Source organism: Drosophila kikkawai, chromosome 3L (genome assembly GCF_030179895.1).
Source record: "Drosophila kikkawai strain 14028-0561.14 chromosome 3L, DkikHiC1v2, whole genome shotgun sequence".
NCBI classification, from domain to species: domain Eukaryota; kingdom Metazoa; phylum Arthropoda; class Insecta; order Diptera; family Drosophilidae; genus Drosophila; species Drosophila kikkawai.
The window spans coordinates 16056476-16080721 of NC_091730.1; the positions used below are offsets into that span (position 1 = coordinate 16056476).

At 37.5% G+C, this 24246-nt stretch overlaps 2 protein-coding genes across 2 annotated transcripts; one reads left to right on the forward strand and one right to left on the reverse strand.

The window, feature by feature from the left end:
* The first annotated feature begins 15513 nt into the window (after positions 1 to 15513).
* FMRFaR (FMRFamide Receptor) lies at positions 15514 to 18536 on the forward strand. Its single transcript, XM_017167378.3, has one exon. The coding sequence runs from the start codon at positions 15708 to 15710 to the stop codon at positions 17355 to 17357; it is 1650 nt and encodes a 549-aa protein (XP_017022867.1). The 5' UTR covers positions 15514 to 15707; the 3' UTR covers positions 17358 to 18536.
* Positions 18537 to 22634: 4098 nt separating this feature from the next.
* Positions 22635 to 24071, reverse strand: LOC108075121 (uncharacterized). The gene is made up of 2 exons (XM_017167403.3): positions 23229 to 24071; positions 22635 to 23154 (listed from the first exon to the last, which is right to left on the reverse strand). Exons 1-2 carry the CDS (start codon positions 23969 to 23971, stop codon positions 22974 to 22976), a joined length of 924 nt encoding a protein of 307 aa, XP_017022892.1. The 5' UTR covers positions 23972 to 24071; the 3' UTR covers positions 22635 to 22973.
* Positions 24072 to 24246: the final 175 nt, after the last annotated feature.

Here is a 24246-nt window from a genome sequence, read left to right on the forward strand (position 1 = left end):
TTTTCTTGCAACTTTAAAATAATTCAAGAAAACTATTTGAGTGTAAGATTTATTTAAATAACTTACTTCTAAAGATTTAAATTATTTTCTTTGATATTTCTTACAAAGAAATATATTAATAGCCACATTTGCTGAAGTTTATTTTCGTTATTTTAATATTTATTTCCCTTGTGTCTTCCTCAAATTCCCACACATTTACCAATTTTATGTGTGACATTTTTCCGCCCACTGTTGGTATTCGGAAAATGCCACCAAACTCGTGGGCGTGGCGCAGACTAATGTACCGTTGATTTGATTTAATAACTCCGCCTCCCCAGAAACTCCGCTTTCCCATTGATTCTTTACCTCAAACCTGTCCGGAAAATTCCCCCGTTTTGGGTTTTAAAGCCCCAATAAATTCACACACAGGCGGCTGATGCTACAAATGATTGAATAATGAAGACCGAATATCTGAATTCTCAGTATTTGTGACACGTTATTATGATGGAGCGAGCGAGGCATAGAATGAAATGATCTAAAATAAACATGTCCAATGTGGCAAGGAGGATGGGTGGGTGAATCGAGCGGGGCCTTAAATGGAATTTGTTATGCAAATGTCATGACTCGGCTCGTTGCGCGCAACATCCGTTTGCCATTTTTCGGCAGAGCCAACAACTCGGGGGGAGGCGGAAGGCCAAATTCAGAGCCAGAAAAAGGATCAAAAACAGCAACAACGCCCACTTCCCCCCACTGGGTGACTCAGTGTCTGTATTCAGTAGTAGGTTATATATGTAGGTGCTGATTGCTCAGCTTGAAAATGGCCTTGGTCCTGCAGGTCCTGAGCTCTGTTGTCTGCCATTTAAATCACAGCCAACGCACTCATACGCCCCGTTGGCCCAGACAAAGGTAAACAAGGCTAGCAGTCCAAAAGCAAAACAAAGTACGAGTTGTTTTTTTTGTGGTCAAAACGCTTAACTTTTGCCCTCAACTTGAACTTTATTTATTTATGTGCATACATTTTGGATTATTAAAGGTTTATGAATTATTGATTTGCTTTTATTTAGGGGAAAAATACCTGGTGAGAGCTTAACCCAGTTACTTGAAATATTTTTGTTGCATTTGGGACTTGAATTTTGATAGATTTGGAATTCCTTTAACTGTTTTGAATGTTTCAAAAAAATGACTTAAAATTAAGTCGTTTTAAAAGCTCCTAAATACCAACGGAAATCTTTCCATAAAATAATAAAAGAAAGCTCCCTGAACTAATCATTATTGTAATTGTTATGGACCACTTCCGGTAATTGCAGTTTCATAAACCTAAATTCCATATAAAATCCCCTGGACCATCGTTTGGGGTCTGCAGCTTAAGTTTCCCAGCTCTTTTCAGCCAAGTTTTCCTCCGCCGGAAACCCTTTTGAGATTGTATAGCATTCCCGTTGCGCGCTCTTGGCTCTTGATGTCTTAAATTTCCGTCAAAACTTGCGGCTGATTTATGGCCAACGCGGCGGTGGTCGTCAAAGGACACGATGCCAGGCAGTGATGGCAAATATATAGATATTTATTTGAAAATAAATGGAATAATTAATAAAATAAATATAAATAAATAACTAAAGGTTCTAACATAAGCTTACTCGAAGAATATATTATTAACTGCCTGAAATGACTAACATCTTTCTCTACAAAAAATCTCTGTTCCCTAAAAAATCAAATTTCAACACTCAATTTTCACAAATATCTCTGATTTGATTATTCATTTCCATAACAACATTTTATTATTTATTTTTAAACCCTATTTCTGTATCCCTTTTTCTTCTATAATATCCTTTCATCGACCTTGTCCCGCATTTTGATGTAGGTTATTAGGCAGCAACACTGTCATCGCATCTTCGTAAACTGAGCCATCTCAAGTCACTTCCGCTTGCTTCCGAGCTGCGATGGCTTCTCGCTTTGGATTCCCTAAGGATTCGCCCACAAACCAGGTAGAGTAAGCTCTTTTTGATTAGCCACCAAAGGTTGCCGGAACACTGCAGTTGATAAGCAGGCGAAATCATAAAACTGTCGTTTTGGCCAGTTGATAAGAGCGGCGCGTGTGGCCCCAGCTGGCCATTGTCGACGCCATCAACCACGACTGGCACCGGCACCAGACCAACCATCAACACTCAGGTCAATTCGGGGTTATTTTTGGGTCAAGCGCCGCTGCGGAATTCATTTCACGAGCCTTTCCACCAACTGGTGCTGGGTTACCTGTACAAAAAGTGGGGTATTATGGTTCTATAAACAGAACCAGATTCGGAAATATTTAAGTCGTTATGAAAGCCTCAATAATAGGGACTTGAAATAGGTTTAATAACAAAACTCTTTAAAACTAAAACTAATAAAAATACAGACGACTAATAAACCATTAAAAACTTGAACTTAATCTCTAATTAAGCTTTCCAAAATTTAGTACTTGTTAAGTCCAACAATAAAATGATCCCAGCTCAGACTAATCCATCGAAATACCACAAAATAGGGTAAGCCCAGTGCCCGTGGCTCCCTTCTTATTATTATATTCAAAATTGCCAGAGGGAGGATGTAATAAACATAAAAATTATACATACCCAGCGACATATTTATGCATATTAGTGTTAATGTCTGGAGCTTGGGCGATGGCGACGTCTAGATAAAAACTAAAAATGGGAACTCCTCCACTGCCCCGTTGTCCTTTCCTCTTGTGAAAAACTTTTCAGACGCATTGCAAACAATGACGTAGCTGCTCCTTAGACGCTCATTTATGCAAATGGCCGCCATTTGCAGGAGCAGTAGCAGCAACAGCCGAAACACAAAGGACACGGACTCGCATGTCGGAGGATTTATAACGGCAAATACGTTATTTATTTGCTGGGTTATTGTTTATGAGTGTCGGCACTTTATTCCACACAATACAAAACACAGTATATGGTTATATATTTACTGTCAGACATTTACATTTAATTATTGGCTAGCCGTCGGCTCGAGAATGCTTTCCATTTTCCAGTCATTATTTTTTTTTGTTTTGTGTCGCTGATGTGCCAAGTTTTTATTTTATTTGATTTCAATTTGAATTTATTACCCTCACACCCAAGTGCAAGTCAAGCCTTCAACTTGAGCTGCCAGCAGCCCGAAAAAAAGGCAGCCATGTAGAAAGGTCACTACGGATTGGCTGAGTCACTCCTGAGCCCGGAGTCCAAAGTCCTGCGTCCTGACTCCTGAGTGGCGACTATGATGGAGCACTTGGCAAGTCAACCGCTCTGCGGCAAGATATGTGTACATATATGCAAAAAGGATAAATAAAAACGAATCAAAGTCCTTTGATAATCGAGTTGAAAGGGGTGTTCGATCAAACGAGGGTAAAGTCAAGAAGCAAGCAATAAACTACTCTTCAGTTTATATAGATTTTAATACATTAAAAGGGAAGACGATTTTATGCAAGGATTTTTAAGTTATCCTTAATATTAATGTAATTTTTAGCAGGTAATTTTTCTGTATTTTTTATATGGCCATAAAACATAATTTCTTTAACTCGAAAACCTGCAATACTGAGTTTAAACTTAACCATTTCTCAACTTACTTTAAGCCCCTTAAGTCCATTTTTGTTTTAAGTAAATAATTAACTTTCCTAAAAGTTTTTGTTTTAAATCAGTTTAAATAAATCCAATCTCTGACACCTCTTTTTGAACTAAAGCTCAAAATAGCCTCCATTACTCCATCACTTAAAATCTAATTTGTAACCCAAGTGAAGGATAAAGCAATTTCCTTTTTTGGCTCAAGATTGATTTAAATATAATTTCTTGCATTTGCATTTTCTTTGCTGATTTCAGCAACTTTTTTCAATCACTGCAATATATTTTAGTTTATAGCTAAAAAGTCAATTTTAAATCAATTGCCACCTGTCACGAGCCACAGCAGCAGATTGGAGAAGCCGTAGCAAGGCATTCGAGTTATCCATCTTGGATGGCACATGGTTATGGCACTTGGCATTCCTCGGTGTCTCCTCTTTCTCTTCCTGTCTCCGGTATCTCTACTTCTTTATGCACTTTCCGGTTCTCGAAAGCGCATCGTTCTAGTTGGAATTTTGCGGGGAGTGCAAGTATAAACCAATTTGAATCTGGCACGAGCTGTCGGAAAGTGTCGACATTTCCAAGAGCTTCAGTTTGCCTTTCCTGCCGCTGCTGCTGCAGAAAAAAAATAAATAAGGAAAAAGAGAAAACAAAAAGGAAATGCATAACAAGGCAGACAGTCAACAGCTGCATCTTGGTATGCAATTTCGGAAACAGAAAAAACAGAAGCCAGAAATTGAAAATATGTGATCTTTAGACACTTGTACTGTTCTTATTTTTAGACAAGGTCAAGCTGGAGATTTTTCTGTAGGCCGGAAATGGAATTTTTATAGAGTAAAGAAGTACTTGAACTTTTATATTGAGTTTTCATGAATAAGTAAATATTCAAAAGCAAAGGCTTTAAAGGTATTTACTTTAACGATTTAGGCTGTTTAATACGATGAAGACTCTGTAATTAATTTAGAAATGACATAAAAATGTTATAAATATGCCAGAAATATTTTATTTATTATTTTAATGGTTTATTTTCTTTATAAAAAATTTATTAATATGGTTTAAAAACCAAACAAAGTAAATTTTAAGTTCAAATCTAACTAAATCGCACTTTGAACAACTGAATTCCTTCTTTTACTGACCCAAAAATGTGATTACCTTAAGGGGGTCTTCTCATTGGGCAACTTTTTTTTTTCGATTTTTTTTTTTTTTGCATTTATTTATAGCTTGGGATGGTGTGTATATGTCCCCAAAAGGATTTTTAGAAATTCGAAATACTTTAGAAGATACAGCCTTTTTTGTGAAGCAAGATCTATGCAAAATGAGCCTTTTTTCAAACTTCAAACGCGTTTATCTCGAAACCACGTTTTTCGAACTGGCGGCCATGATATCTCCAGTTCAACTGAACCGATTTTCATGAAACAAAATGGAATCGACGCAGAATTGATGTCATTTTCGGCTGACGGAACAGATTTTTTTTAAAATTTTTTTTTTCTATTTTTTTTTTACACTAAACTACAAAAAAAACGCCCGAAATCGAGTTTTTTTTTTTGAATGGCCGCCATTTTGTTTTAAAAATTTAAAAAAAAAATCTGTTCCGTCAGCCGAAAATGACATCTATTCTGATTATAACCCCGTTTTTATTTTTCATTTCGGACGTTCTGGAGACCCTGAATCGTGGCCGCCAGGACGACACCTTTTTTTTCGACCACCAAGTTTGAAGTCTCATTACTCTTTGAACAACCCTCGTATCGAGGCAAGAACAACTTTTTTAGTTACTTTGAACATTTTTGAATACAATAAATAAAAAAAGTTTTCAATTATTCTTTGCGTTTTCAAATAAGAATTTTTTTAAAAAGGGTCCAAAAAACGGCTTTTGAATGAGAAGACCCCCTTAAGAAAAATGCATTAAATTATTTATATTAATTTTAAAAACAATTTTTTTAACTACTTTAAAATATTTTTCTCTACATTGAAAGCGACAAATAGTTGAGTTTTGCCTTTTAAGCCCCTGTTACGTCCGTAAATCTGCCACTGAATCCTTATAAAGTTTGTCCCGTGTTTTTTGTATTTTTTGTTTCCTTTTTTTTTTTTTGTTGGTCTGTGTTTAGCTGCCAATAAATTTCTGTGTGCCAGTGGGCGTTCCCTTTCGGTTTTTCCTCTCCAGCCCCCCAGGTTGTGTAATTGTGCGAGTCAAGTGAGCCCGCAATGGGACTGGTCATAAAGGTTAAGCCAAGTGGAAATGTCGGGGTGATTAATCTGAAAAAGCTGAGCCCAAAGGTTACGTTCTGCCCCGGTCAGCAAAGTGTTGTTTCTATTAGAAAACTTTCCCGGGAAAGTGTGAAAACAACAAGAAAATAAATGAAAACTCTTTGGCGCGTCATGCAATTGATTGGCATTGCCACCCACGAAAATCCCCGAAATTGTTGTCTTGAAGAAAAAAGGGAAACATCATCTGTCAGACAGCAGCAGCAGCCAGTCAGGCAGCCAGGCAGGCGTCTTATTGGGAAATGAAAATATTAAAAATATATACCAACTGTCTCGCACTGACAGGAAAAAGGAAGCACTGGGGAAATTCAAAGGGAAAATAAATCAGCGAGCCATAATCCGCAGCGTTGTCTCTGAACCCATTTTCGGCGCCTTTCCTATGGCTTTTCAGCCAAAATCTAAAAAACTGAGCCTTTGGTGGCAGGCTCAAGTTTGAGGGCTTCCAGGGAAAGCCAAAAAATATATATAATAATGTCCAAGTAATGTATATGAAGGTGGAAATTGTTTGAAATTTAATTTAGTATTTTGCAGCAGTGAAAAGGCTTTAAGCGCTGAAAGGGAAATCCTTGGAAAATCCATAAAAAAAGAGCGTATTTGTCAAGTTTGATAAATGCATTTATAAGGGCATATTCCAACCATTAGAGTAGGTTAAAGTTCAAAGCCTTATTGAGTTGAATGTTGAAGTTCAATAATGTCATCGGGGATAGAACTGCTGATACACCAAGAAGTATAAGTAAAAATAATACAAATGGTATTTAAAATAGGAGGAAAAATATAAGAAAATGTTGATGGTTTCTTTCTTGATTTATATCGACACTTTCGACAGTTGTTTGCTAAACTTTTCCCTCCCCTTCAAAGTAATTAAAATCCGCTAATGACTTTTGAACCGCAGCCCATGCTTGGACATGGAATTTTATTGGCAAACTCTCTAAGCTTATCCTTCACTCCCACACACACACACACATTTTGACAGCAAACAAAAGCCAAGAAAACTTGTGACCCACCGGAGAAGTGAGTTTCCAACCGCTTCTTGAACAATAAACATTAAATTAATTTCCTCGGGCGATGGCTGCCCACGCAGAAAGTAAATTTCACTTTAGCCATCCAGACCCATAAAATGTCTTTGCTGCATTTCCGGCGGGGCGAGGAGAGAGAACTACTATCTGCGGGCTCTTCAATTGCACAAAACTGGGTCGTTGTGGTCATTACAGAGTGTATAAAACTTGATTGTTCGCCTTATGGCATTTGTCGGTCTTATAAATAGATGTGAGTAGTGAAAGTGCAACCGAAAAGTACTCAAAAAAAAAAAAAAAGAGAGGGTGCTGCAGCAACATGCAGCTTGCAGTAACGTTTATGAATGAATTTCCTCGAAGAACCAACAGCGATGGCAACATTTCTTTGGCGCATGCTCACTGGGTGACAAAGCAACATTGTTGCTGCCACATTGTTGATGGTAGGCAACCGGAAAAACTGGCGGAAAATTCGGCGGCACAGTTGGCTGTCAGCGTTCAACGGATTCGAAACGGAATCGAAGAAGAGTTTATCGAGGCGGCAGCGGTCGTTTAAAAATATCACTCATACGCACGGGAGAGCCGAGATAAAGAGAGAGCGTTAGTGAAAGTGCAATGATATTCACTCCCTAAATAAATAAACATCAAGTTTTGTTTATAATCAAATAAAATACATATAAGTTAAGCAGAGTGTTTAAAATTCTACCTATAAATATGTATAATCAAGTGCCAGCCAGCAACGCATTAATTTATAAATAAATATATTAAATATATTAGCTGCTGGTCAGTGTGAGTGAGCGTCGATAAAAAGCTCCCCCAAAAGAAATTTTTGGGAAAAGGCGAAACGTGAAAACAAATTGGTGAATTATCTCTATACAACACACGCGCAAAAATAAATAAAGGAAAAACCGACGAAAGCCAAAGAACTCTCATCGAATCGTGGCGAATCGTAGATCATCCGTGTGACATATCCAATATAATTAACCCCATCGAACCGTAGTGAGAATACCTCCCTTGGCATTGATTGTTGACATTCTCATGAGACAGATATGCAAATGGGAATATGCGAATCTTTTGAGGAAAACTCGCACAGGCACACACGAGTTGTAAATTAAATTCCCAAGGTAAGCAAATAAGTCTTAATAAGCCTATTAAAAAACACACCCAAAAGAAGGAAAACAAAAAGAAACGTGTGTCATAAAAAAGAACGCGTTTTGCCTTAAGAAAGCAAAATGTCAAGTGGCTTTTTTTATTAGCATCCTTGGGTGTGGGAATCCTCATGATTTCCATGTCGATAAGCCCCAGCATGTTGAATATTAAAAAGATTAATTTATTGCTGTGGGAAACCTTCCATGTGGCGGCATTTTCTTTCTTATTTATTGTTCAAGGAGGAAAAAGTGGAGAAAAGTCTGCCTTTGACGAGTCATCCATGAGATGCAATTCGATTTTTGCATCCTCAGTTTCTGGCTTTTATTATGACATGAGGGGAATTCCTTAGAAAAAATACACCATGCTGGGAATGCTTTTGTTGAAAAGGAACCAGGATTTTTCTTACAAACAGCACACAAAATACAATGCTGTCACTTATCAAATTCTTTATAATTTTATCACAATGCTGTGAGCTACTTCAGACATACACCCTTCTCTTTTATCAATACATAATATATAGTGCTGTAAGACTAGACAAGGTATTATGTTGTCAGCTATTGAATTTTTTATACAAGTTTGTAACAAAGCTAGAAAAGTGGCAGCTTGTAGTTCAGGAGTACTTCAGAATTTAACAAGCTTAACAAATAATTTGATTTAATATTTTAAAAATATTTTAAAGCAAAATATAAATGAAATAGTTGTAGGAAAATAAGCAAACACGCCTGTGACACCTTTGTACTTCCACAAAAGCAAGTTAGTCTTTATTTTATTTCATTTTAAAATGAAAAAACAGGTGCTCTAGTATTTCTATGATAAATTTTAATTACTCTTTTACTGCCTTTCTAATTTATTTTTGCTAAACTATAACACTTTGCCATATTGCTAAAATATTTTCCACTTTTTCCTGGCAATAACCAAACGTTTCCTTTGACTGAAATTCCCTAGTAAACTGCCAATTTTCCAAGAAAACGTAGTATATCCTGTCAGTTACCATTTTATATTTCCTAGAATATATTTCCTTGTAATTTTTACTCACGTTTGCTACAGTTTATTAAATTTAAACGATGTCAAAGAAATTTAACAAGAATTTTAATAAAATGCACCGCCTTGGGGCCTTAATTTCTGCGACAAAACTACATTAGGAGTATTTAATTGTTGCCAAAAGTTTGTTTACAGCCAGGTTTTGGCGAGTGGCTTCCAGCATTTACATTTTAATTAAATGCAGGAACCTAATAAAAGATAATAAAAATATTAAAGAGAGAGGGAGGGAAAAGGAGGAAAGTGGTCTACAAATGTGAATTAAAAAGTTTTTGCCCCCCAAATTCCTTGGCCTTGAATAAACACTAAAGGAAAGTGCAAAGTAAATTCCACTGCCTAAAGCAACAACTTTATTCGTATATAGTATATCCAGGTGCTTCCATTCAAATTTATTCACATGCAAAAATAAATGTGTGTTCTCTTATCCACAAACTGCATATTAATTAACTCAAATTGCAGAACATTCATTTGCATACGCCGCTAAAAAGGAAAAACGCATAGAGAGTGGGTGGAAAAGGCTGTAGATTTATGTTTGGCCTTGGGTTAAATGCTGCCAGCAAATAGATCTTGAGCCTTTTCTTCTCCCTTCGCTGCTACTTAATGTCTAAATGATTAAGTATACGTCGCGTGGTACTCTGCAGGAAACAATGCAGCGATTATTTACCCTAAACGCAGCATTTTCAGTCTAACAAACAACCGCGTGGGCCATTAAATGGAAAAATAGAAGAGATTACACAGGCAGGAATTTTGTAGGGGTTTTAAGTTATAAGAAATTCATTAATACTTTTAAGGAAATCAACAAAAATACCCATAATACCATAAAAAGCAAACAAAATAATTTCAGAAAAAGATATACATTTGAGCTACATTTTTATATATTTATTTAGAATGTTCAATTAATAATTTAAGTTTAAATTGAGTATTTAAAATAAATTCCTATATTTATAATAAATATTTTAGCCTAAAATTTAAATATTTTCCTTGGAATAAAAATTGTATAAAAATTATTAAGGCCGGAGACAAGCTTTAAATTATTTTATGACATTAATTCTTGTATTTTCCTTTTATTTTTTTATCTAAAACAAAAACAAGACCTGTTTTCCTAAGTGTAAAAACACCTAACAAAGACGAACGCGTTGGGGCATAAATCAGTTGCTTTACGGAGAGAGCATTCAGCACCTGGCCATTGAGCAATCAAATTGTGCGAATTCCTACAATTAGAGAAGCTGCCTTTGGTATTCCCTCTGCAGGACCTCGGCGGCAGGATGCTCATTAAAACCGAAAATTGCACCAGAAATATGCAAATGACAGCGGAGGCTGCTGAGGGGAAATGAAGAAATTGTTACAAACCGGGCTGGACATCCATCCACATTCACATACCCCAACCCTGGTCCGGGGGAAAAGTCGCATTTCTTTATTATTTTTTTTTTCTGCCGCTTTTCTTTCGGGGTTCCGTCTGCCAGATTCTCGAGAGCAAAAGCCTTGAAACTGTCAACTAAAAATAAATCGCAAAGAGCGAGAAAAGCTAGCTCTTGCTCTACGAAATATTATAATTATAATATTTTTTTTTCTGTTTTCATTTCATGCCGCAAACAAGATTCTTCGACTTTTATATGTTTTATTTTGTATTTTTTTTGTTCTATTTCGCTTTATATGCTTTCAACCGCATGGCTCTCTAGCTCTTCTATAAAATTTCGCGTGCAGAAAACACTAAATCCAAAGCTAAATGTCTTATATACTATAAGTAAAACCGAATTCCTTGGGCAGGCACATATGGCATCACAATGGAAAAGTGGCCGCAAGCATAAGTTAATATACTTAAGCTGCTTAATTAAATAAATTTGGGGGAAGAATGCCAGAAGAATATAGTGAAATATGTGGCTGTGCAGGGGGAGAGCTCTAAAAGGGGCATTTTTTTTTTATTTTCTAGCTTTGATTTGTGGAATATTACTTGTTTAAAAATGTACATTTTGCTGGTTAAGTTATTACTTATTAAATATGGAAAAGCTTTTCTTCGAAATGTGTAAAATATAACTATCTATCATTATTATTATTTATGTAAAACAATTAACTAATTATGCCCGTAATTTATGCATCTCTTAATTAATATCAACACCCTGTCAAGCCACATTTCCATACCCTTTTCAATCAGTGAAAACTCTGGCAAATATTAAGCTTAAAATAAGGAAAAGCGAAATTTTTGGCATGAAAAAGCACAGGCAAATGGCAAAACGACACACAAACGACGCAGACAATCCGGCGCCCAGTTAGACAAACACAACTACAAGTATAACATGGATTTTCCACACCCTTGGAAATCCAACAAAAACCAGAGAAGGAAAATGGAAAAACATAAAAAAAACAGAAGCAAAAAAGGATTGCAAGGCGAATTCCACATGCAAATTGCTTTCTGAATAATTAAGTCGAATGTCGCTCAGGGAGAATGAAACATTAATTGAAACTATTTGTCCTGAAAGGATCACACAGCTAGACGTGACTGTTCTAATTATCCTTCTGGCATTGATTTTGGCCGTAAATAACATTCCGCTTAATTCCTGTACACATTCGTTTTAATTGCTCCTGGTAGTTGAATGTGCAATTAGCTCTACGGTGTGTACTGTCTGCACTTTATCCATAAAGTGTTTAAGTGTTTTCACATCCCCCTTTTGGGTGTAAAAAAATGTGAAAACGTTTATACCTTTGGTGGGTAAAAAACTGCACACGGTTCACTCAAAGTTCACACAACTCATGCTCTTTTTTTCTTTTTTGTAAGCAAAAGCTTAAAGGTTTTTTTTTTCAGGAGAAATGAAATGCAATGTAGATTTTTGTTGGGCTTTCAGTGTTTTAGCCTTGTAATCCAAGCCGTATTTATGGTCAACCATTCAGAAAGCAGCATAAAGTGGCTTCCCGAAACTTTAGATTGTTTAATGGCTAAGGAAATGGGTGAGAGTTCTAGTCACTCGTAGAGCCATTCTGATTTACTTGCAATATAAACATTTATTTTAGGAAAATCTAAGGCCTAAGAAAGGGTTTCCCTGAAAAATTAACATTTTAAAGGCTTTATTAAAATTTAAAATAAATATTTTTATATTATCTAAATACTTAAAAATATGTAAAATTGTTAAATAAAACCATAGATTATTTCTTGTGATAAAACATTTAATTATTTATTTTTCAGAATTTTCTAAGGTATTATTTAAAAGAAGAGAATACTTTATAATTTTATATTATTTATTATCCTTTTTAAGTTAAATATTTCCACAATTTTAAGAAGGATATCTGACAGTCACCTGCTCAATTTTTATTCCCAAAATGCCCTTTGATGTTTGGTGTTTTTCCAAAGAACATGTGAAACAACAAAAGCCGGCCAAAAGTAACAAAGACCGAAAGGCAGTGAAACCGAAAAGGCCTCTGTGTTTCCTCCACTTTTTTCTCTCTCTTCTCGGGACTGAGCCGGGTGGGTGACAAAAAAAAAACGTAGAAGAAATGGTGGGGAATTCCGAATTCCGGAATACCGAATACCGGCGATGCCGCAATAAAGCCAGCTGTGGGGAAAAAAATTGCCGGCTAGGCTAGGATCGAGTGTGTTCTTTCGGCTGGCAAAAAGCAATTTTGGGACTGGGTCGTGTGGCCGATTTACCAATGTCAGAGGGCCGTAAAAAATAGATGTAGAAGTGAGGGTGGAGGCCGGAAGGAAGGACGACAACTAAAGCAGGACACGTGCAGGTCGTCAGGAGTGGCAAAAAGGGTCACAAACATTAAAGATAATTGCTGTTATAATTGCCTCGGACAGTTGCTGCCCCGTAGGAGAGAGCACTTCAATTCTCGCCTCTAATTGAGATAATCGCATTAGGAGGACCTCGAGGTCGAAACAATGGCACACACACACACAAAACGGTACTAAAGGACACCTGCAGGACATGGACACAGAGACACAACCGCAAATCGCTGACCACTTAACATGCTAACCTGCAATGGACGCTGTGCGCGGCAGTTAATCAAGTCCTGGGACACTGACCAGAGAGATAACAAATGCATACATTTCCACAGATATCACGCATACGCAACGTGTGACCGGGCCATGTGTCATCGCCAGGAGGAAACCCTACCATTTATCAGATTTTCTTTGCACTCAAATGCATTTTCTGCGGTTAAGGTAGAAACCGCAAACATCACAAACACTCACAATGGGAATTACACAATTATATCATATCAGAAACAACATTTGCGGCTCTTTTTGTTTCACTAACTTGGCCATAAATTACGTCAGCGTAAGTCGGAAAGGGAATATATATATATATATATATATTGATTTCGCTATGCAATCAGGACATAAGTCACACAGTAGTTCTGTACTCAATCACTATGAGAAAAGAAAAAGTAAATAAAGAAATATATAAATATTAATTTGAAATACAAACTAGGAAGTAATTTCTATAAATTTTAGAAACTTTTCTCTCAGCAAAACTTGTTGTAATTATATATTTTTTAAGTGTCTAAATATTGTTCAATATTTTTGAAATTATATTTTTATCTAGCTAATATATAAATATAATTTTTACCATTTATTTTGATTAGCTAACACCTAGCATTCATTTTTCTAAACCAAAGATTAATATTATGGAATAAATAGCTCTAAAAATAAATTACTTAAAATATTATTTCATTAAACACACTTTGTCCCCTTTTTACTTAATATTACAAGTTATTTGAAGTTATTTTTCTCAGTGCCCTTCAAGTAACAAATACAATAATTTATCTGCTTTCATGTTTCCTGATTTTCTTGGCCACTTGATGAGCTATCGCATTTTGGCCTCATTCACTTTGTGTGTGTCTCTCTGTTTGGCCCACAAAATCGCCGGAGGTGTGGCTTTATCCAATATATATATATATTTGTTTTTTTTTTGGCCACTTAAGCCTGATTGATGTTTTAAAAAAGTGACATTTAATGCTCAGGGGTTGGGAGGTGTGAGAATTCGTGACATTTACACGTGGCAACGACATATTTAGTACGATTCCAGTCAAACCCTTAAATGATTTAGTGCCTACACACTTGTTGCCAGACAAATAAAGTGAATTAAATCATTAGAGGGTGACAAACACAGGACCTTCATTAAGGAATAATGGCCAATAGAAATTGGAACTCTCTACTCAGCCAATCCACTTTCAATGGCAATTAGCCGGGACAATCCTTTCACCGGACACGCAAAATGTTTTCTACTAATTTGCTGTTAGTTTTAGTTTGTATTTATAATGGAGATTACACACGTTGTGGCTTTATTCGGTGTTAATGTTAACACAGGGTCATATAATATATAGTTAAGATAGAGGGAGCCTGATAGGAAGAGTTGATTGTGCGTTGATAGCCAGATAATTACTATATGAACTGATACAAAAAGATATCGGGGCAAAACTAAAGTGTTGTCAAGGGCTGATTATATGGTTGCTAGGAGAAAATTGGATTGTTTTATCGTAAATTAATTAACAAGTGCGATTTAATAGGTGTTTTTTTACTATTTTTTAAGAGTGAAAGCAAGATGAGCAGGTTTTAACTTGGCTTTCCCATTTATCACTCAATTTTGTGTAATTTTAATATTTAATATTATTTTAAACTACAATTTCTATTAAATGCTTAATTAGTTAACTAGAAATTCAATTTAGCTTCCCTTTGACCATCTACTCCCTAGAAGTCCTTTTTCTACAAACTGTAAGAGAATACTCTAAACGCGCTCATCCTTACTCATTTTCTGGGAATAGTTAATTTTCCAAGCAAATTAAATTTCAGCTAAGGGCAGGGAAAATTCTAAGAAATGGGGCGGCAAATCATTTGAAACGTTATAACCTTGTCCTAATTATAGAACTAATTGTTACAAATTCACCTGCAAGAAGAGGGCATCAATTAGGTTTCCTTTTGCTCTAACAACACGAAGCCAGGGAGCAATTGACACCAAAAATGTATTTATAATGCCAACAGAATGGAAAGACTCTGCATATATATGTCTTACTTGTATATATTTTACTTATTGCCACACCTACTGGCAAGAAAGTAGGGAGTAGAGGCCGAAAAGCCCTACAAATTTCTTGTTTTTAATCGATAAAACCTTAGTTACAGAGAAAACTATTTAAACAGAATATTTAATCATGCAATTATTATCTAGAAAAGGGTAAAAGGTTATAAATATTTTTTTTTATAATTTAATATTTAATATTTAGATTATTTTATTTATCTAAATATTTATTTAAAATAATTATTAAATAATAAATTAAATTAAAATATATACAATATTATATTCCATATTTTATCTACACAAAATAATACCTTTGTTACAATTTACCTTCCAATTTTTTCCCTGTGCATTCTCCGCAAAAACATCCTTGGACTAAACGACCCTACCATTTTTCATTTCCTATTTTGCAGCTTAAAGTGTCGACGACGCCGGCCAAAAGCCAGGACAAAGGACACAGTCGGAGAACAGGTGCTTGTGACCTCCTGACCCGTGACCAAAGAGGGGAGAGGAGAGGCCAGGACCGACAGTAAGCACCGCAGAATTGATGTCCGTGCGAAAGTTTGCCGGCAGCTGCTCAAATGTTACGCCAAGGACTCGACCATTGCGAATAAGGATCCTGCGAGTGGGCGTGAGAGCAGGAACAGAGCCAGGATTGCCTCACTAGATCCCAGCACTCAGCAAGGATGAGTGCAGCGGCACGGCTGCTGCTCCGCCTGGAGCTACCCTCGCCGGGTGTGATGCCACCGCCGCCCACGGACTATGACTGGGGGCCCATCAGCGAAAGTGACTTCCTGGCCAGCGCCACGGCCACCGAGGTGGCCACTGTGCGTTACGAACTCCTGCCCCAGCAGAATCACTCGGTATCCGGCGAACACTTTTACAACTACACACATCCCGATCTGCCGTATCCCCACTACGATGACATGGGCCTGGACATGGATCCGAATTGGACGCGAATCTGCGATGATCGGTACAATCCCATGTTGGAGGACAACAAGATAGAGTTTTGGGTGTGCGGCGTTATCCTAAATATAGTTAGTGTTCTCGGCATCCTGGGGAATATCATATCCATGATAATCCTCTCGAGACCCCAGATGAGATCGAGTATTAACTATCTGCTGATTGGCCTCGCCCGCTGCGATACCCTGCTCATTTTGACATCGATGCTGGTGTTTGGTATACCCGCCATATATCCCTATACAGGGTACACTTTCTTCTACTACAACAACATATATCCGTTTATAGCGCCAGCGGTATTTCCCATTGGACTGATTGCCCAGACAGCCAGCATATATATGACCTTTACTGTGACTCTGGAGCGCTATGTGGCCGTGTGTCATCCCTTAAAGGCGAGGGCTCTTTGTACCTATGGCCGTGCCAAGATATACTTCATTGTGTGCGTGTGCTTTGCCGTGGCCTATAATATGATACGATTTTGGGAGGTGGTTACCATAAGCTATACAGATCCGGCCACAAATGTGGTATTCCACTGTGTGATACCCTCGAAAATGAGGAGATCAGAGGCGTACATCAATATATACATTCACTGGTGCTACCTCATTGTGAGCTATATAATACCCTTCCTCACCCTGGCCATCCTAAACTGTTTGATATACAGGCAGGTGAAGAGGGCGAATAGGGAGCGCCAGAGACTGTCGAGATCGGAGAGAAGGGAAATCGGTCTAGCCACCATGCTGCTGTGCGTGGTGATAGTCTTCTTCATGCTGAACTTTCTGCCTTTGGTTTTGAATACCCTGGAGGCATTCTACAGCACGATAGATCATAACATCACCAAGATCTCGAACCTGATGATCACCATCAATAGCAGCGTCAACTTCTTGATCTACATCATCTTCGGGGAAAAGTTCAAGCGCATTTTTTTACTCATTTTTTTCAAGCGCCGCCTGAGTCGTGACCAACCGGATCTTATCCACTACGAGAGCTCCATATCGAACAACGGCGATGGGACGCTGAATCACCGCTCTTCCGGCCGCTTCTCGAGGCACGGCACACAGCGGAGCACCACAACCACGTACCTGGTGGCCACCGGCGGAGGTGGCGGCGGACAAGGCGGCGGCCCCGGCAATTGCGGTGGTGGCAGTAATTCCCTTAATAATGTCCGTCTTACCCAGGTCTCTGGTTCGCCGGGTCTTGTGAAGATCAAAAGGAATAGAGCTCCATCGCCGGGGCCGGTGGTGTATTTTCCCGCCCGCGAAATGCAGAGATCAGTCTCCACGAATGCAAATTCGGCCACCAATAATAACACCTCCATCGGTTATGATTGGACATTACCGGACAGCAAGAAGCTGGGTCATGTCTCCTCGGGATTCTGAGGGCAGGGGTTGGCTAGGGGACAAGCGGAGGCGATGCGGCACTGGGAGGGGTTAGTCTAGTCTAGTCATGTAAATATATAAAACAATAAAAAGAGTTCCCGCAAATGGACTGTGGTATACAGGGGAGGTGGAAATAATAGTTGGGAATTGAAAATAAAAAGAGTCTTTTTCCTACTACTATTTTGACCACCTTTGTAGCCATATTAACCTGTACAGAAGGCATCAACTAAACGCTCCAAGCGTTGCGTTACTTTGTGATAAGCGTTAAGTGTTTCCTTCCCTTACAAAAACTTCTCTACTACTCCTTGAAAAATAAAACTTTACTCGTTGATATAGCTGTTAAGAAAAGAAAGTCAACTTCTTTAACGATTAAATCAGGCTGAAGATAACTAGTTTCTTGAACCCATAGATTGCCTCTTCAAAAAAAAAAGAGTTTCAATTGAATTTGTATCCATTTCGCAGTAAATTAGTCAGCGAAACTTTTATTCTGCAACCAATATCGTTTCACTTTCCACTGGCCTTTGGGCCAAAAGTTTTATTTATTAGCGTGAACTTTGCTGGCCTTTAATTAAATATCCTTTACAAAGCATTTCTTCGCTGGCACCCGAACTTGATGAATGATTTTCCTCTTCTTTTGCTGATTTCCCAGCAACTTTTCAATATCTCTCTCTTTCTCCTCCCGGAAACTGGGGCTTTTTTGGGTTCGCAAAAGAAATGAAAAGAAAAAGAATAAGAAGGCCGAACAATCTGTCAACTTGTCAGAAAGTTTTTAAAATGCCGCTCAAAGTTCAGTCAGCTCAAAAGTTTGCCAGCATTATTTAGTCGCCCTCAACTCAAGTAGCTCAATTTAACAGCCACTGCAGCCAATAAAATACATAATAATGATAATACCAACAAAGGAAAAAGACATTTTCAGGTGTTCCTCTTCCCCGAAAGTAAAAAATAATCCTCCGCTATTCTGTAAATACATTTAAGTGTTTTTTGTAAATATTTCTGAACTAGCCTGTATGCAAAGCATAAACGAATCCCAAAGATAATGTAGAGTTCAATTGAGATTACTGAAAGTCCAGGCAATGGGGATTGTAAATCAATGTTTAAAGGTTATAAAAAATATTTTTTTTAATATAAAAAGAAAGCAAATATAAAAGGATTGAAAAATAAATTATGAAAAAATATTGTACCCACTTTAAAAAATTATTTTAAATTTTATTTTATTTCAAATATTTGAAAGAATTGTTAGACTTGCCTTCTTGGAGTTCTTTATATTGTCTTTATATTATTTACAAAATTAAATACTCATTAAAAAAAAATCTACACCTTTAAATCATTGATTTAGAATCCTCATTTCCTATCAAATTTAAATATTTAAAATAAATTTAATTTAGATTTAGTATAGCTTTAAAAACTGTATAGATCTTAGAGAATACGTAATCGAAACTAATTAATAAATAAATTCAACGATTGTGCAAATAAATAATGATGATGAGAAATGTAAATGGATTTTAAATATATACAAAATTATACCCTAATGTGCAAATAATTTAACACATTTTCCAAGCTTGATTTGCATCGATTTTCAGATTTTTTTTTTGTTTATTTTGCGCCACAACCAATTACCATTACGGGGCCTGGGCCATAATAGCCAAAGTTTACTAGCCAGACGCAGTTTGGAAAATGATAACGAGCACTTAACTTGGCCACTTGCAATTCAATTTGGGAAAACCTCTATCTCTCGGCCGGATCCTGTCGGATAATTGCCAACGCAGTGTCAGTCCGATGCTTGAAATCTCGGTTGAGGAAAATCTAAACCGTATTTTCAACAAGAGCACTGGGAAAAAAAAGGATCTTAATAAGCTTAAAATAATTTTACTTAATTTTTTTAAAGGTTTGTTTTTAAGTTTTTATTGTAGGTGGAATTTTAAGCTTGCTTTGGGCTCTTGAAATATTTTTATTTATTATTTTAAGACAAAGTACTCTTTGCTTTCTTTATTTTTAAAAATATTTCAACTCTATGTATACAGTTTTAAACTTTTCCTTTCCTTCAACTAATTTATTTAGGTCATAAAATGCATTTTTTTTTAGTGTGCCAGCGTGGGAGGTGCGAAAGGTCCTTGCGCATTTGCGTATCTTATGCTAAGCACGTTGGCAGGATGTCGACTTTAGTCAAGACAGTCGAGAAGCCGGTAATAATGCCCGGGACCCGACCCACAAAGGAATTTAAATAATAATAACCATAACAATAAGATACAAACACACACGACAGACCCGGGGAGTGGGTGAGAGTGTGTGCGTGCTGTGGGGTTGCTTAAAGGTTTGGAGGGGCAACCTTAAGGATGTAAAGGTGGCCAGGATACTCTCGCCCAGGTGGAAACCTGCCGAAGTGAATTACCGTCCGCACGTGAGCCCTAACCTAATAATGGGGATATACAGATTTCAGATAGCTTCAAATAATTGGAACAAAGAGGGAGCCAACCAAAAGCAACAACCCATTAAAACTGGAATATTATTGCGTGTTTCCTGAAACTGTGACGCACACAAAAATGTGTGTATTTGTGTGGGAGTAGTGCTAAAATACATATATTATTTAATTGAAACCAGGGATTGCTAATTGGAAAAAGTAGTCAGTTATTAAGCTAATAAATTAATAAACTGAATGGGAAATAATTATCCTAAAGGTAACTACTTGTTAAAGGTTAATTATGAATACTTTTTATATTTTAAAAAATAAATAAACTAATAAAAATATGATTTTATATTTTTTTAAAATAGAATCAATAGAAAGAGAAACATTTTCAGGTTATATTCTAAATATTCAAAATAAATCTCCCAAGCTACTAAAAACCACTGCTATTATTCAAACCTAAATAACTTCCTCAACAACACAGGTAAGCACTTAATTAGAGGTAGACATATCAGAGCTGCCTGGCCAACCTCATGAAATACTTTAATGCCTTGGACTCAGCGATTTGAATCTTCTGTTGAGGAGGTGCCGAAAAACAAAAGCTAAGATCCTAAGCTGGGTGGGAGAGGACACTCTATTGTTCCTTTTTCTCGACACCGACACCGACACTCGGCCGGGTGATAATAAATCAGCAACGGATAATGTCAACAGCAAGGAAAATCGCCAACATTGGGTAAATATTTTACTGATGACTTTGTTGGTGTCACCGCCGCCGCCGCCGCCCTAACTGTTTGATGCGTTTTTGATGCCTCAAGGATTATCGTTATTCTCTGGTTGCCCTCAAGTGTTGATGGGCCTTGGATTGAGTGAGTGAGTGAGAGTCCCTTGACAAATGACAGCAGTTTTTTGGCGACAACTAAGAGAGAGAGTCCCGCGCATCGATGACAAACTGGCAGCGACCCTGTCATTCTATTTTGCTAATTAATTAGTTGCCTTTGTCCAACGCATCGAAGCTATGTGTAGCGTCAAAAATTTAATTAATGTTGGCCATGTGATTCGCCGGAATTCACCAAGTTTCGAAAAGTTTTCTCCGCTCAGCAGGACAATGGCAAACAATGCCAAACATCGGGCCAAGGCATTGTGCTGCGTAACAAGGAGCACTTGTTCTCCATTTAATACACAACTAAATTCCCCAGGCCCTACTTTATCCCGGCAATGACAATGACAATGACGGAGGGAGCCGGCGGCGGAGCCTGACAGCTATCCACACTCGAGATCTGAAGGGAACACTAGGGTGAAGTGAACCCAACCACGGAAATTTCGAGCTCATTTCTAGCTTTTTTTTTGCTTCCGCTTTCGCACTTTTAGACTGTGAGAAAATGGGGAAAGAAAATAAATGTACTTATTATTAAATTCTTATTTAATTATTGAATTGTTCTTATTAAAATGCTATTAATTAATTGGTTATAACCTTATTTTTTTTCCTTAATTGTTTTCATTGAAAAGGACTTGCATTTCGTGGATATTTTCATTATATCACAAAAGCAAAAACAGTATTAATTAAAGGCCTCTTATAATAATAAAAAATTTTAAAATTAACAAATACAAATTTATAAATATATTTTCTATGTGTATTTTGTATGTAACCCAACACTCGTTCACTCGCATAATTAGTTTTGAACGCCGCGTAATTTCTGGGCAACGCAATCTCATTCCCGCACAGGATAGTTGACAATTGGAAGGGCAGATGCTGCAAACAGACAACAAATGGTGCTCATTGTAAATAAGGATCACTATTTCCTAACCTCAATTAAAGAAACAAACAACATATAATAACAATCGAATATAAATTACAGACTTAATAAATGAGAATTCGGGAAAATAGTTAATAATAATCATACAAACAAATTTAATTTACAAAAAATTGAAGGAAATATGTTTTACAGACTATCAAACCGGAAAAGTATTTAAATAAACGTATTTAAAAATATCCCTAAATTTAAAATTTAAAGCTGATACCCTTCCTCCAAATTTATATTTTTATTCTTGGTTTTTAGACATGCCTTTTAAATTCCCATACTTAACTTTTACGACACCTTTTACTGCAGTCCTAATGGACAGCCAAAGTACCCAAAAATCATATATAAATAAAAAGAGGCTCGCCGCAACCCGAGCATTAAATACTAGAAAAACAGAGTGTGGAAATTATCAAAAGGAACAGAACAGAACAAAAATACACCATTGAAAATACAATGTGGCAAACCCACTCGATTCGCACATTATTTTCCCATTGACTCTCCAGAGGACAGCTGAAAACACAAAAACAAACACAAATAGGCGAATATAAATAGACAATATTTACAAATTGTGACATTCAATAACTTCGATACATGCTGACCTGACACCTCTCGCGACCCCGAAGCAGGACATAGGACACAGGATACGGGCCGAAAGAAAAAAAAAAGGAAAACAGCTTGCGAAAACAGAAACACACTTGGTGACGCCGCTAAGTATGCCACACGTTTTGTGGCCCATCTTTTTTTTATGCCCCTCAACAAATGTCTGGCGGCGCAAAAACCGTTTTAAACACATCAGAGGAGTGTCCATGGCAGCCATTCGAATTGCCTGTTTTGGAAGGATGCACTGGGGAAAATTTTATATGAAACAAGGCTGCATTTGGGTTCTAAATAATATTAATTGTTAGTTAAGGCTATAAATTTCATTAACATTTCTCTAGGTAACTAAAAACCAATACAAAATTCAACAACTCACCAATAAATTAGACATCTAAAAGTATGCTATGAAATATTTTCGTCTAAGATCTATTATTAAACTCTACCCTAAAGATTTTATGAATTAATTTAAGAAAAAACCAATCAATTTAAAATGTATATTATCAGGATTAGATATAAGTTTGTTTCCAGTGCTGGGGGACAAAAAGCAGTCGAACCCACCATCCCAGACCGCATCCGTCGGTCACTCTTAGCGCTGATGGCGATGAAGTGTCGAGTCCGTGGCGTCCACCGCCTCTGACATTGCTGTGGGGACTGCAAGTGTTCAACGTTTGACAAGGGAACGAAACCCTACAATGCCGCCAGATTTGTGTTGTGGCTGACACTGGAAAGCAGGCCGCTTTTGTGGTATTGATTTTATGCAGGAATCGAGCAAGCAAATGCTAATTTACAATTTGTATGCGGCCACAGGCTGCTGTGACCCTAGCAAAGGAACTCCCGCAAGTGGCCAAAACTGGGCAGATACGTATCCGGCACTTGGTCCATTTTCTGGGGGTCACCCTCATCAACGATCTTGGCCACATCCTTCCGGCTGTTGACCCCAGTGCCCACCAGTAGGGACTGGAAACCGCAGTTCTTGGCGAAGAGAATGTCCGTCTCGAGGCTGGATGGAAAAGAGTTCAATAATAATAAATAATTAACAAGGATTAGGATATTAATAAAAATACAGATACTCACGTATCGCCCACCATCAGCGTACTCTCTGGCTCGATGAGACCCTTCTGCGTCAGCTGGGCCACCATCCATGGATTGGGTTTTCCCAGCACCAATGGTGACCGTCCAGTGAAGGTCTTAATTGCTGCCAACATGGCACCAGATCCTACCATTACCCGGTTGTCACCAATGGGATAGGCTGCGTCCAAAGAAGTGCCCAAAAAGATCACCTGAGGATTCTGTAGATAGGAGCCGACGCGCATCACCTTGGCCATGTTAAAGCACTCATCCCGGCCTACCACAACAGCCCCCACATCGGGATCAGGCTTTAAGTCCTTGACAAACTCCAATATCGGCCTGTCCATCTTCTCGTTCACTCTGAAGCAGCACAAACCCACCTTCTCCATCTCGTACTGAATCCCGAGTTCTCCCATGTAGAACACCTTCTTTTGGAACTTTTTGGTGGCCAGAAAATGGGCACAGGAGTACGACGAGGACAGAATTCGATCTTCATCTATATTCATGCCCAAATTGGAGGCCTTTTTTTGAAAATCCGCTATCGAGAGTGCCGCATTATTGGTCACAATGAATGTCTTTCGACCCGAATCGCTCAGCAGGTTGAAGGTGTCCACCGCGCCCTCAATGGCATCTTTTGAATGCCAAAGCACTCCGTCAGCATCGCAGATCACCGATTTTATGGAAGGTAGCCATTCAAGGACTTTCTCCTTGGGCAGCTTGGTCAAATCTGAAAAACTTTGTTTGAACATCGCTAATGAGAATAGAATCTTTATATTGGATTGTTTTATGTTTTTTAAATAAACAAATTTTTACAGGAATTTGGCTTAAAGATGAATGGAATCTAGACCGAAATCTAGGAGTTTCCTATAAAAGGAAATAAAATCTAGTCAAAAACCACCTTAAAACTGCCTTAACACCCTTTCAAAACCCACTCTTAGAATCTCCTCAAAAGCCTTTCCGTGTCGTTAGTTCTTTACTGCAAAACACTGAACTGTTTCTAGTTTTGAATAGTTATTAATATAAT